The following is a 14,087-nucleotide window of genomic DNA, read 5'->3' as shown; positions in this document are numbered from 1 at the left end:
TGGAAACAAAGAACAAAAAAATCCCCCTCCAACATCGGCCATACCGAGTTTGTTAAGGCTTTGGGAACTAATCAAATTCAGCAGAGTTTATAGTGATTATTCTTAATAGTAATTAAGCTGTCAAGAATTTTGATCCTTTTCTTACAAAAGTTTTAATTATATTTGACTTAACGCAAGCTTTCTTTTATAACATAGTGCAGTCATCTGAAGTAGAGGGGTAATTTGGCATTAACAGCCACGTCTGTGTGGTCTGTAATTAAGTTGGGAGGATGCTTCTGCTTTCTGTGAATGACCTCATTTTTAGCATATTTTACCACCCCTCTCATCTCTTAAGACCCTTCCCTATCCAGCGCCAGTTTCACATAGGAAATTCATTTATTTGACTTTCCCTTATTTTGGCATCCATCCTGCACTTTACCAGCCATTGCAAGCTGTGCTTCAGATGGGTCAGCACAGAAACAGGCCCTTGGTCCCATCTGCCCACATTTGGCCCATATCCTGTAATCCTTTCCTATCCATATACCTGTCCAAAATGTATTTTCAATTTTGTTATAGTACCTGCCTCAACTACCTCTTCTGGCAGTTCATTCCACATTCCCACCATCCTCTGAAAATGTTGCCCCTCAGGTTCCTGTAAAATTTTTCACCTCTCACCTTAAACCTATGTTCAAAAAATCTTTTCCCAACCTTTTGACTTTCCAGCTACTATTCCTCCTCAAAGCTCACCAATGTGATTAAACCGTTGCCTCTGTATCTTTTCCTTCTATTCATGCTTCTGCAAGTGACTTGTTTCATCAGTTATCTAATATAAACTAAAGTCATTTGTGTTTAAATCAAGTACAATAAACCTTGGGATTTGTCAAGTATCATGCCAATCATGTCTGAACCAGATACCAAAATGATTCACAGTAGAAACCAGGGGTGATTTATACATAAAGAATACTGCTACTTTACATCATAACTGGGGCAAAAATATAAAGTAATTTCCAATACCCTTTTGTAGCTTTCACTGAACCAATTTACACTGGTGCATAATGCTGCATGGGGAGGAACAACTGGAATATGAGTTTCTAAGTACAGCACTAACTTTGTGCACAAAATTTTCTCGGGTGAAATTAATATTTTTTTCCTAAAATGAAAAGAAGCCAGAGGTCCTGACTATGGATGCTTGTCTGTACGTAGTTTGTACATTCTGCTCATGGGTTTTCTCTGAGATCGTCAGTTTCCTTTCACTTCAGACTTACAGGTTTGTAGGTTAATTGGCTTGGTAAAAATGTAAAATTGTCCCTAGTGTGTGTAGGATAGTGTAAGTGTGTGGGGATGACTGGTCGGTCCGGACTCTGTGGGCTAAAGGGCCTGTTTCCGCATTGTATCTCTAAACTAAACATCCTCACATGTATGAGGAACAACTGGAATTTGAGTATCTAAGTACATCATTAACTTTGCGCACATAATTTTCTTGGATGAAATTAATGTGTTTTCTTACACGTTCTTTTGTCCTAATCCGAAAACACATGAATTCTGCTTTCTGTGAATTGTTTTTAATCATTTGCAAATACTCCACTCTATAGTTGGATGTGAGACTGGGTAGAATGCCTAGTAACCATTGTGTGACTGGGTAGGATGCTTGGCAATCATTGTGCCCTGGTATTCAACCCAGTTCCCTGTCACTTACTTGTGATTCTATTCTACGAAAAAAGGAATCAATTACATTTTTGGCTCAAGATATCTTTAGACTTGAGAGAAGACGAGACGACATTCTCTTGCCGTTAACTGGTTATCATGCAATATAATCTTTTCATTGTACCTCAGTACACATGGCAATAAACCAGACTAAAACTAAGAGTTATTACAGATATACTCCAGTAGAAGTGGACAGAGAGGATACAACAAATTTAACAATCATACCTTCAAGTTAGGTTGAGGCCCCAGCACATTGTGCCAACCAGAAAAAGACAATTCTGCCTACTTTTTCTTGTGATCATAATTATAATTCCTGCTAAAAACCAAGTGAAATCGGTTTAGCTCTTATGAAGTAAGTACAGTTAAAAGAGGCCATTCTATTTACAATGTTAAAAAATATTTACAATGTTAAAAAATGTAATGGTAAAATAATAAGCAACACCATTTTGATTCCATTATTGTACATCTTTAATTTGCCATTTACTATGTCTCTATATTATAAACAATATTCTCAATGTTTACATTTCTGAAATAACCATTCAACAGAATTAAACCCTGCACATCAAGATAAATCATTAAAATACATTGAGTCATGAACTTTACTTCCCTTGTGAATGTTTGAACCCAAATTAACCATTCACAAATTTCACAGGAAATTATAAATTATATACACCACCAATTTCATATTTCCACTTAAAACCTTGCGTTTATTGTTACACAAAATATCAAATCAGATACCAGTTTTACATATAATATTTTGGAAAGCCATTAAAAAAAATGTTAAACCATATAAAGTTGCTTTGGAGATAATATTAAAAATCCTGCAATTGTCAACCATAAAAACATTTTGCAATTTAAAATGCCTGAATCTTTTTGGTGCATGTTTGAGCTGGTATATTTCAATTTAGTACATTTTGTTCTAGCCTATACTAAAATACTAGAGATTAGGCCAAAGTAGTTTCACATCAAAGAAATATTGTACATGGATGCACATTATGTCCAAATTGTCATTGAAGAATACTACTCCATTGTTCGTAAAGGCCAAAATACCTTTCTTATCAATGGCTTAATTATGGAATATTAATGTAGTTATTATCCGTGAAGAATGAATATAACCCTTAAAAGGCACATTCTGTCGCAAATAGGAAAATACAATTTATTTTAAAAGCTCATATCTAACTCCCACAAAAAATATTTTTGCATACAATGTGCAATTTCAAAGTATATGTTTGATAGAATATACAAGATGAAAGTAGAACATTATAGTTTGTTTTAAACTATGTGGTACATAATTGCAGCAATCTTAAAAGAATGAGCATGAGATTCTACAAACAAATCTAATAAAATAGCATGGCTAAACTTTGATGGAATGACAGTTAAATCTCAAGATAAACAAAAATAATTCCTTCTGATTTATACATGCAATATTTCACACTGGCGCTATTGGGGAGCAGATTAACATGGGATGCCAGCCAGCAAGTGGGCAAGACCATTTTAACCCGAACTCATCAACATATTTCAAGTCAGATTCCTTAGTATCAATGTAAGTCAGCAAGGGATTAAGAATTCTCCTCCTCTATTTTAATGATACTGTGTCCCAGCATGAATAAAATTAGACTGTAACAAGCCGGCTACATTATGGATTACAGGACGACTTTTTTTTTAAATTGGGAGAGAAATCGGTCTGTGAAGTTATTCCAAAATAAAGATAAGAGACAGGTGAGGGTGTGGAACAGAAGAGATATGCATCAGGTTTAAAATATCTGCCACTTAGTCCATGCTTTGTGAAATCAGGTCAAATTCATCCCATACATGGCCCACTAATAGAACAACAGTAATAAATAATAAACCTCAAGCCAGCACCAACCTTTCAATCCCAGTGGTAGAATATATTGGCCCATTAATGCACTGATTTGATAAAAAGAACTACTGGCACCTAAAATAATCCATAGAATTTCCCAATCCGGGAAAAGGTGGATGAAAAACGTATTTTGGTGATTGTAATTCTACTAAGACATGATTAAGGCAGCTGTTCATTTCGGAAGATGTGTTCCATTTTGTGGTAATTGATCACAAAATCATTCAGGTGCATGGAGAGCTAATTCTGCAATGGCATTAACTGAGCATGACCTGAGGTTTAAGTTTGATCGTTTCATTGATTTGCTTAAATCTTTGGGCTGCAAAATGTCCGTGTCATCACCATAATTAAAAATTTTGAACTGAGTAAATATATTCTTGCATCAAAAGCTTAAAAGGATCTAAACAGACCCCAATATTTGGTCTGTGAATACATACAGCACTTTAGGTCTGAGAAAATGCTTGAAAGCAGCTTGTACAAATTCTTGCTTGGTTTCTATCCACTGTTTTTACTGTTCTCATCCATCTTGATCTGTCTTGTGAAAGGCCAGAAAAGATTCCCATGTAGCTAAGCACTAAAAGATAATAAGAAAAAAACATTTCTTAATATAGAAGCACAAGGAACTGCAGATGTTGCTTTACAAAAAAGAAAACAGCCTGAAAAGGTTCCCAACCCAGAACATCATCAAAGACACAAAATACTGGAGAAAGGCAGTGGGACAGGCAGCATCTCTGGAGAGAAGGAATGGGTGACATCTCGGGTCAAGACCCTTCTACAGACTGTCTCGACCCAAACACCACCCATTCCTTCTCTCCAGAGATACTGCCTTTCCTGGGGAGTTACTCCAGCATTTGGAGGCTATACCTGAAATGTTACATCTGCTTTTCGGACCGGAATCTATTGAGAATGATCAGGTTATTAACTTAAACAAATTAAAAAGTAAATAACATAAAAATTGGTGGAATTTTTTTTTTAATAGAAAACCAGCTTTATGCACACTATTAATGAACCTCAAATAATTAAATTAAATAATCTAATCTACAGATGGTATAGTGCTCAAGTTCAGTGCTTGAACGTCTGAAGAGATAGGTTGTGGTAGGTAGCCACCAGAGAACAGCAATTATATCACTACAAAGAAAGGTGATCAAATGTTGATAACGTACACTCTTGCTATGTTAAAGTTTACCTGAGATTTCACATTCTCTAGCAACACATTAGTTTACTATGTAGGCACTAGGAACTGGGTCAAGTCAAGTCAATTTTATTTGTATAGCACATTTAAAAACAACCCACAATGACCAAAGTGCTGTACATCTGATTAGGTACTAAGGAGGAAAAAAAATGAAACATACAGTAGGATCTCTAGGGCACAGTGGTAAGAGATGCTGCCTTACAGCGCCAGAAATCGGCCGATCCTGACTACGGATTCTGTCTATGGAGTTTGTACGTTCCCCCTGTGCTCCGGTTTCTTTCCACATTCTCAAAAATTGCATGTTTGTAGGTTAATTGGCTTTTGTAAATTGTCCTTGGTGTGTAAGATAGAACTAGTGTACAGACAATTGCCAGTCAGCACAGACTTGGCTGGCTGAAGGGCCTGTTTCTACACAGCATCTCTAAAACTAAAGGAACTGCAGATGGTGGTTTGCAAAAAAAAACCCAAAGTGCTGAAGTAATTCAATGGGTCAGGCAGCATCTCAGGAGAGCATTGATAGGGTTGCCTATCCAATTCTCTAGAAATGCTGCCTGACCTGCTGAGTTACTCCAGCACTTTGTGTTTTGTTTATTAGTTTAGGTTATTATTATTGTCACGGATCATTATCTAACCAAGATAGTGAAAAACCTGTGTGTTGCCTGGCAAGTTCATAAATTATAGGAGTAGAATTAGGCCATTCGGCCCATCGAGTCTACTCCACTATTCAATCATGGCTAATCTCTGCTCCTAATCCCATTTTCCTGCCTTCTCCCCATAATTCTTGACACCTGTTCTAATCAAGAATCTATCTCTGCCGTAAAAATATCCACTGACTTGGCCTCCAGATCCCTCTGTGGCAATGACTTTCACAGATTAACTACCTCTGACTAAAGAAGTTCCTCCTCACCTTTCTAAAAGAGCACCCTTCACCTGGCATTCAGTTAAAACAAACCATACACCAGTACCATCAACCAGGACATTTTAATCATGTTTATTAATGCAGCACTTGGGATGATTGCCTTCCACTTTGTACATTAAATGAAATTGTGCCTTTATTAGATCAAAAGGCAGAAATGCCAGCTACAAATGAATAAATGGCTATTGCACGATACAAATAGTAATTTGATTGTTCAATCCAGCATTTGCAAATATCTTTCATTTAAAAAGACTATACAGATACTAAATAAGGTTTGCTATCCCAGATGACATTTCAAATGACTAAATCAAGTGCACTTACGTGCATTAACAAATATTTTTAATCCTTCCAGTACATAATTTTTAGAAGTTTCTTACCTCTTCATAATAATTAATATTATTTTCAGCCATATTGCAAAAGGCTGATTTCACATCACTCCGCATGTTCAAATGCCACCTTTTCCAATCCGCTCTCAAGTTGGTATTGGCATATTCTACTTTATCCTCAAGTTGGGCAATATCTGCCTGAAGCTAAAATAAAGTTATTTGCATTAAAATGCAGTTATGCTTCAGAAATATCTGTTTCTATACAGCACCAAGCTAAGAAAATAACAATGTTATTTAATGCAGAATTAAGTCCTTCCACTACCAAGACCGTAAGACATAGGAGCAGAACTAGGCCATTTGGCCTGTTTAGTCTTCTCCGCAACTCGATCATGGCTGATCAATTTTTTCCCCTCAACCCCATTCTCCTGCCTCTCCTGGTAACCTTTGACCAATTGTCAAGGATGTAAAAATATTGCAAATTACAGATGAAAGAAACTTAATAGGCATTGCTACTAAAATGTCCTGATATACATTTAGTTTCCAGTAGCTTTATAGCAACTATTAATATTACCAATAACAGAATAGTTGCAATGAAGTAATTGAAACAAAATTGAATACTAATTAATGGTTCAGCCTTATTACCACAGGTGTATAGTATTTTATCATCATATCATATCATATATATACAGCCGGAAACAGGCCTTTTCGGCCCTCCAAGTCCGTGCCGCCCAGCGATCCCCATACATTAACACTATCCTACACCCACTAGGGACAATTTTTACATTAACCCAGCCAATTAACCTACATACCTGTACGTCTTTGGAGTGTGGGAGGAAACCGAAGATCTCGGAGAAAACCCACGCAGGTCACGGGGAGAACGTACAAACTCCTTACAGTGCAGCACCCGTAGTCAGGATCGAACCTGAGTCTCCGGCGCTGCATTCGCTGTAAAGCAGCAACTCTACCGCTGCGCTACCGTGCCGCCCTTTTGATATTTAAACTTTCATTAGTACTGCTTTCCAGAAGTCAGATTTCTTCTTGAAGTCATTGCATAACAAAGTATCAAGGCAAATAATATTTTATTATTTTTACAATACACTTTTCCACTTAAATGCATAACATTTGTAGTCATCCAGTAAACATTTTTTGCATGCTTTATTAGCGCATTTAAAAGATCACTAGTACCAGTTTTAAAACATATTTATTTAATCCCAACCTTCACCCCAACCCACCAAAAATCTATCTTCCAAGGTTTCATTTGAATTCTATCGTCAAGTTCTTAGTAAAAGCCAAAGATACCAGAGGAGCAAGATGGACCACTCCATTGAAATCGCGTATACTGAACTGTAGTACGCAAAGGAGCGTAACATCCACCATTTTAGTAGGCAAAACCCGCTGTTCGCTATGCCTCTCGCAGTGTAATCAGTGTTTTGGGGAACAGTATTTGTGATGATACCATAAAAATGCAGAATATATCTCATCTATCAATTCACAGATTTTTGTTATTTTTCTTTTTAAATGTTTCTGCAAGATTCTGCCTACTAAAATGGCACCATGACATACTACGGTTTTTAGGGTCGAATGGTCTATCTTGCTCCTCTAGCATCCTTGGTAAAAGCGTAAACTAATTGGAATCAATGGCTACATTCTACACCATCTGTTTGTATTGTGTGTCTCAGATAGCAAGGGATGGTTCTACCACGTTCAAATGTGGGTTGCAGGAGCGATAAGCAACACATCAGCTGGGTTCCCTTTATTCACCCTGCAAGCATTATCCTCAAAGGCCTGAAATAAATTTGTCAAACATAATTTATGTTTCATTAAACTCACGCATTGCATTATATTTTCTATATGTCCCGCTTCTATTTATTGAGACAAATCTTGAAAGAGGCGAGGACAATAGACGCAGGAGTAGGCCATTCGGCCCTTCGAGCCAGCACCGCCATTCAATGTGATCATGGCTGATCATTCTCAATCAGTATCCCGTTCCTGCCTTCTCCCCATACCCCCTGACTCCGCTATCCTTAAGAGCTCTATCTGTCTCTCTCTTGAATGCATTCAGAGAATTGGCCTCCGCTGCCTTCTCATCTCCGTTCTAAATGCCCTACCCCTTATTCTTAAACTGTGGCCCCTTGTTCTGGACTCCCCCAACACTGGGAACATGTTTCCTGCCTCTAACATGTCCAACCCCTTAATAATCTTATACGTTTCGATAAGATCCCTTCTCATCCTTCTAAATTCCAGTGTATACAAGCCTAGTCGCTCCAGTTTTTCAACATATGACAGTCCCGCCATTCCGGGAATTAACCGAGTAAACCCACGCTACCCGCCCTCAATAGCAAGAATATCCTTCCTCAAATTTGGAGACCAAAACTGCACACAGTACTCCAGGTGCGGTCTCATTAGGGCCCTGTACAACTGCAGAAGGACCTCTTTGCTCCTTTACTTAACTCCTCTTAATATGAAGGCCAACATTCCATTGGCTTTCTTCACTGCCTGCTGTACCTGCATGCTTCCTTTCAGTGACTGATGCACTAGGACACCCAGATCTCGTTGTACGTCCCCTTTTCCTAACTTGACACCATGCAGATAATACTCTGCCTTTCTATTCTTACCACCAAAGTGGATAACCTCACACTTATCCACATTAAACTGCATCTGCCATGCATCCGCCCACTCACACAACCTGTCCAAGTCACCCTGCAACCTCATAGCATCTTCCTCACGGTTCACACTACCACCCAGCTTTGTATCATCTGCAAATTTGTTAATGGTACTTTTAATCCCTTTATCCAAGTCATTAATGCATATTGTAAATAGCTGCGGTCCCAGCACCGAGCCTTGCGGTACCCCATTAGTCACTGCCTGTCATTCTGAAAGGGACCCATTTATCCCCACTCTTTGCTTTCTGTCTGTCAACCAATTTTCTATCCATGTCAGTACCCTACCTCCAATACCATGTGCTCTAATTTTGCCCACTAATCTCCTATGTGGAACCTTGTCGAAAGTCGAGATACACCACATCCACCGGCTCTCCCCTGTCAATTTTCCTAGGAGAGGAGAATGCCGTCTTCTTGAAATTCTGACACGGCACCTTTTCCCAGGCATATTGCAAACACAAGTTGTGAGCATTCCCTCTTATTCAGCATAATGGAATGTTACAGTACTGTTCTAGGTAGAATTTTGTCATTGGAAGAATCAAATCACAAAGCACCAATTGAATAATATCCATAAAATCTCTATTTTTTTAGGCTCAAACATTTTCAGAAAAAATGACTCGTCTCATTTCACTGCTAATTAAGTTGGTGCTGTGATGTACTTCTGCTGCAAGGCATGTTTCCATAACACAAAGTGGGCATAACACGAGTGATAAATTAGGGAGCACTGTTTGCATTACACAGGCCGAAATGGTTATCTTGATCGGTAACAAGAGAATCACTTAAAAGTAACCTTGAAACTGACAAGCAGAAAGCTGCGTCTTGGATTTAAACAGTACAGGGGAACAATGTCTCCATGTAACCTCCCTGCAGTAATCAGACATCATTGTCTCTTAAGAACACAATTGCTGCTTTAACAGTGTTCATTGAAGGTGACAAGCAATTACTTCTACTGACATTTATCCAAAGATGCTCTATTAAGCAATGTAGCATACAGCCTTTGGTATTGTAACGAAATTTGCTTTACTATGCCAGAGAACCAGGTTCAATCCCGACTATGGGGCACTGTCTGTATGGAGTTTGCAGGCTCTCCATGTGGCCGTATGGATTTTCTCCGGGCACTGGGGTTTCCTCCCACATTCCAAAGATGTGTAGGTTTGTAGATGAATTGGCTTCTGTAAAATACCCCCGGATACAAAACCGGGATACCACAGAACTAGTGTACGGGTGATCGTTGATCGGGGTGGACTCGGTCGGCCGAAGGGCCCGTTTCCGCACTGTATCGCTAAACTAAACTAATTTGTTGTTCTTGAAAAGCCTGTTACTTTAGAAAATCCTGAGGGAAAAAAAAACTTTGTTATCGTGAATCTGAAACTCCTAATCCCCTTTCCCCCATTGACAACTGTCTTTGTAAAATGAGAGGTTTAATAGGATCACAACAATGGCGTTATTGTAGAACTACCTGTATTAAATTGTTATTTCACCTAAACAGCAATGGACCAAAGTCTTCTTGTGAACAGAGATTCACCCTTTAAGTGGATGATCATTTTTGAAAATAATTTTAGAAATTCTAATTAAAATTGCAAATGTAAACTTAATATCTAGAAGTACTCATGATGGGAGGTAAAAGGACTTTCCTATCTTTCCTCTGGCTATTTTCATCCACTAGGTGTGTATTTTTGTTACACAGAGAAGTGTTCCATTCTAAAGCCGACAATCTGAGAAAATACAGTTTTTGATGTAAACTAGTACAGATACCATTTTAATCTATCATTGATTTAATTCTGGAAATTAATTTACTGCACGACATGACCTACCAAAATCATGTCTCATCCTGCTTCTGCTCTACCTGTTGCTTTATATTTAATAGCTCAGTCAAGGCATCATGGAGTCAAATGCAGCACTTAACTTAAATTTTACTCATTATAAATGTTCTTCACAGTGATTGTAGTTCAAAAGTAAATAAGCTTGTGGCACTATGAAGTCATGCAGTCACTTTATAAATGCTAGTTTCTTATATTTCATGAAAAGATTTGGGGCCAGTTTCCATTGTGTGAAAAGGTTAAATTTGTTTATCTTTCATCCGTTTGAAATGAACACAAGATTTAAAAGGTTTTAATATTTGTTAGTTCAGTCAGCAAAAGGGAGGCAATGATTGAATACTTTTTAATGTGCTAAACAAACTATATATTCAAGTAAATAACATGCAGTCGTAAAATATGACCAGAAAGTGGTGGGACATTAACAAGCTCTCATTTGTATTAGTTAGTTCAATCATTCCATCCCATGGGGACACTGAATTTACAACATCTGTAGTCATCTATGTTTGTCTCTCCCCCCACTTAAAAGCAATGTCCAACAGTGAGATTTGGCTCTGCAACTTGTGTGTTTGGCAGGAAACCCAGTCTTAACTAAAAGAGAAGAAAATAGCTATCTGGAAATCTGGTTATTTTCAAAAGGCATGCATGTTTTAATAAATTTCTAAACATGTTTCTAACACTTAATTCCGATCATTGACATTTTGGTTAGAGTGCCATCTATTGATCGCCTGTGGTAGGTTTCGCAGAACTGTCAGACTGCAAAACCATTGCTATTTTCAAAACTAAAGACAGTAACATTTAGTTAATAGGGCATAGAGAATTTGATTAAAGTTAATCCAATTTACAATACAAATTGGAGTTAATTGGGTACATGAAGGAAGGAAAATAATCCGTAAACAAATTTTAACTTTTCATCCCTGCTGAGGGACGATCTATATCCCTACATTATCTCCCTGTTTGTGTGCCTATCCAAATACCTCAGATTTTGCTATCATATATTTAGAAAAGTTGCCTCACAAATTTCCTTTCAATTTTCCCCCTTCACCTTAAATCTACAACCTCTAGTCTACTGGAAAAATGTTATCTGCCCTGTCTCAATTTTATTTTCTTGGAATTGATGCTTCGCTCAGCCTGTGGTGTCTGGAACCAGGAGTCAAGTTTCAAAACAACAACTATTCAGGACAAGGAGAATATTTTTTTTTCAAAAGGGTGGCGAAATGTTAGAATTCACCACTCAAGAGGGCTGTAAAGACACAGTTACTGGGTATGTTCAAGACAGAGATCGATTAATTTTCAGGGAAAGTCAGGATACTCAATAATTGCAAGAAAAAGGTGCAGCTGTGATCTTATTGAATAGCAGAGGGGCTGCCTGTCCCACACCTCTTCGAAGTGTTTTTCATCATCTATCAGTCTAAACAATGTCATTAGACTTCAACCTTTCTAGTGTTAAACTCAAAATCAAATTCCAACCCACCTCAATATGAAGTTTATGCATATATATTTTCCATTAATTAGCAGGTAGTAATAATCAAATAATGAACTCCAGCGGTTTTTGTTCTCCTTCCTAATGTGCATAAATGCAACACAGACCATGATCAGGGAACTGAAAATAGACACATGATCAAACCTGGGCCCTGCCTTTTCCTTGTCACTTTTAACGTTACACATTGATCAACAACGAGATCTGTGAAGATGCGTCCAGATTTAAGCATCAAAAAAATTCAGCCCCATACATTTAATAATTTATTCTGTACATAGCCACGAGTCATCTGATATTGGAAGTGCTGACCATTTAAAAGCAATTTTAAAAAATTGGGACAAGCTATGTCTTAGTTGTGGAAGAAAATATTTTTGGAAAATTTAAATTTTGGATATTCAAAGTAGACCAAGTTGCATTTTATATTCTGATATTTAGTATGCAGATGATATTTACCAGCCCCCCCCCCCCCTCTACCTCCACTCTCCTTTCTGCCACCTGGTTCTATTTATCCCCCTTTCTCCCTCTTAAGTTTTCCTCTGTTTCTACCTGTCATTCAGCAACTGTTATCTCCCAACTTCCCCCACCATCTGGATCCATATGGCCATCATCCTCACCAGCTGCCAGCTATTGCCTACCAGCCCCGTCTTACCTCATCTCATCTCTTCTACATTCTCAGTCCTGATGCAAACCATTGATTATCCTTCTACCTCCACAAATGATGCCAGATGAGCTGATTTCTGCCAGCAGTTTGCTCTGTGCACCCATCTAAGAAAATACTGGAGACTCAAACCAAGGGTAATTCTCTACCATAAAATGCTGATGTTTCAGTGAAGGCATGCAAGTTAAGTGCAATACATTTTGTTGTACCTCTTCAATTTCTCGATCAATTTTCTGCTGCTTCTGTTGTTTCACTTCCTCTGTGCTCTTACCCAGGATGGCACCAAACGTAAAGCTTGGTTCAGAGTGCTCGAGCTGATTAAAGTGGATTTAAATGAATTTTAATCAAATGATCATAGCATGGGACAGAATACAATAATTTACTCACATGCAAATGAATGTCATGGAACAAGATTATTATGCATTTGGTACATGCGGAATAATCTCAGCTAATGTAAAAGCAAATTTAACATTTAAATTCAGTAGATCCACCTGAACTCGCATCGTATTAATGTGAATAATTCAAGCTCATTTCCTAATCTAAAACACACCAGGACAGAGAATCTGACATTTACCATTTCTCTCTCCGCTCTCTTATTAATCAAGGAATCGGCTCGAGAATCATAATCTGCCTGAATGAGATCCCTTCTCTTCAATACTGACTAAGAAAAAACATGAACAAAGATTATTTAGTCTTATAAATACCACAAACATATAACTAGGTGCATAATATGAAATATGTAATATAAGTGTGCAGTTTACTAAAGGTTAACCATCTGATGACAGACATCAAGTTTCTAAGCAGTAGCATAATTTTCTTGAACATCCCACTGGTGCAGGCAGTATCTTCATTACTTTTGAAATCAGCAAAGCTCATCTGATGTGCATTGCTGGGTTCTCATCAGATCAGTTCACTGTCCTATACAATAGGATGCAATGAAATTCCTTCTTCGCCTGCAGCTTACAGTACACGTTATTTGTACAAGGATAAATACAACTACAAATGCAAAATATTAAATGTACAATACTGGAGTAACCAAATGAGGTAGAGTTAAGGGTTACAGTAAGTTGCAGCACCTGCAGAATGGAGCATTCAAGAGGTGATTGGCCATTGAAATCCGATAGGAATGGGGAAGAAGCTGTTCTTAAATCTGAACATCCAAGCTATCAAGCTTTTATATCTTCTCCCGGAAAGCAGAAGACAGAACAGGGAATGGTCAGGGTGATAAGCATTCTTGGCAACATTTCCAGCCTTTCTGATGCAATGCACCGTGAATATGGACTGCATGGAAGTAACAAGCCTGTGATGAACTGGGCAGTGTTCACCATTTTCTGCAGGTTCAGACTGTGCAGAAATAGAAGAGCAGTTGCAAGAGAAGACACCCCGAATTGTGGAGCTAGAGGAAGGGATACAACATATAACATATAACAACTACAGCATGGAAACAGGCCTGTCCGGCCCTACCAGTCCACGCCGACCATTCTCCCTGACCTAGTC

At 38.1% G+C, this 14,087-nt stretch overlaps 1 protein-coding gene across 1 annotated transcript in view; it reads right to left on the bottom strand.

The window, feature by feature from the left end:
• Nucleotides 1-2,142: 2,142 nt before the first annotated feature.
• The window catches only part of snx7 (sorting nexin 7), a 40,373-nt gene continuing 28,428 nt past the window's right edge, over nt 2,143-14,087 (bottom strand). Inside the window, 5 exon segments of the mRNA XM_078408286.1 lie at nt 2,143-4,073; nt 4,075-4,115; nt 6,027-6,179; nt 12,800-12,904; nt 13,165-13,251. Of these exon segments, the coding sequence (XP_078264412.1) occupies nt 4,037-4,073; nt 4,075-4,115; nt 6,027-6,179; nt 12,800-12,904; nt 13,165-13,251 (423 nt within the window). The 3' untranslated portion in view covers nt 2,143-4,036.

The sequence above is a fragment of the Rhinoraja longicauda genome, chromosome 11 (assembly GCF_053455715.1).
Source record: "Rhinoraja longicauda isolate Sanriku21f chromosome 11, sRhiLon1.1, whole genome shotgun sequence".
Lineage (NCBI taxonomy): Eukaryota > Metazoa > Chordata > Chondrichthyes > Rajiformes > Arhynchobatidae > Rhinoraja > Rhinoraja longicauda.
Note: the sequence above shows the minus strand (reverse complement) of the source record. Positions and strands in the feature narration are given on the sequence as shown.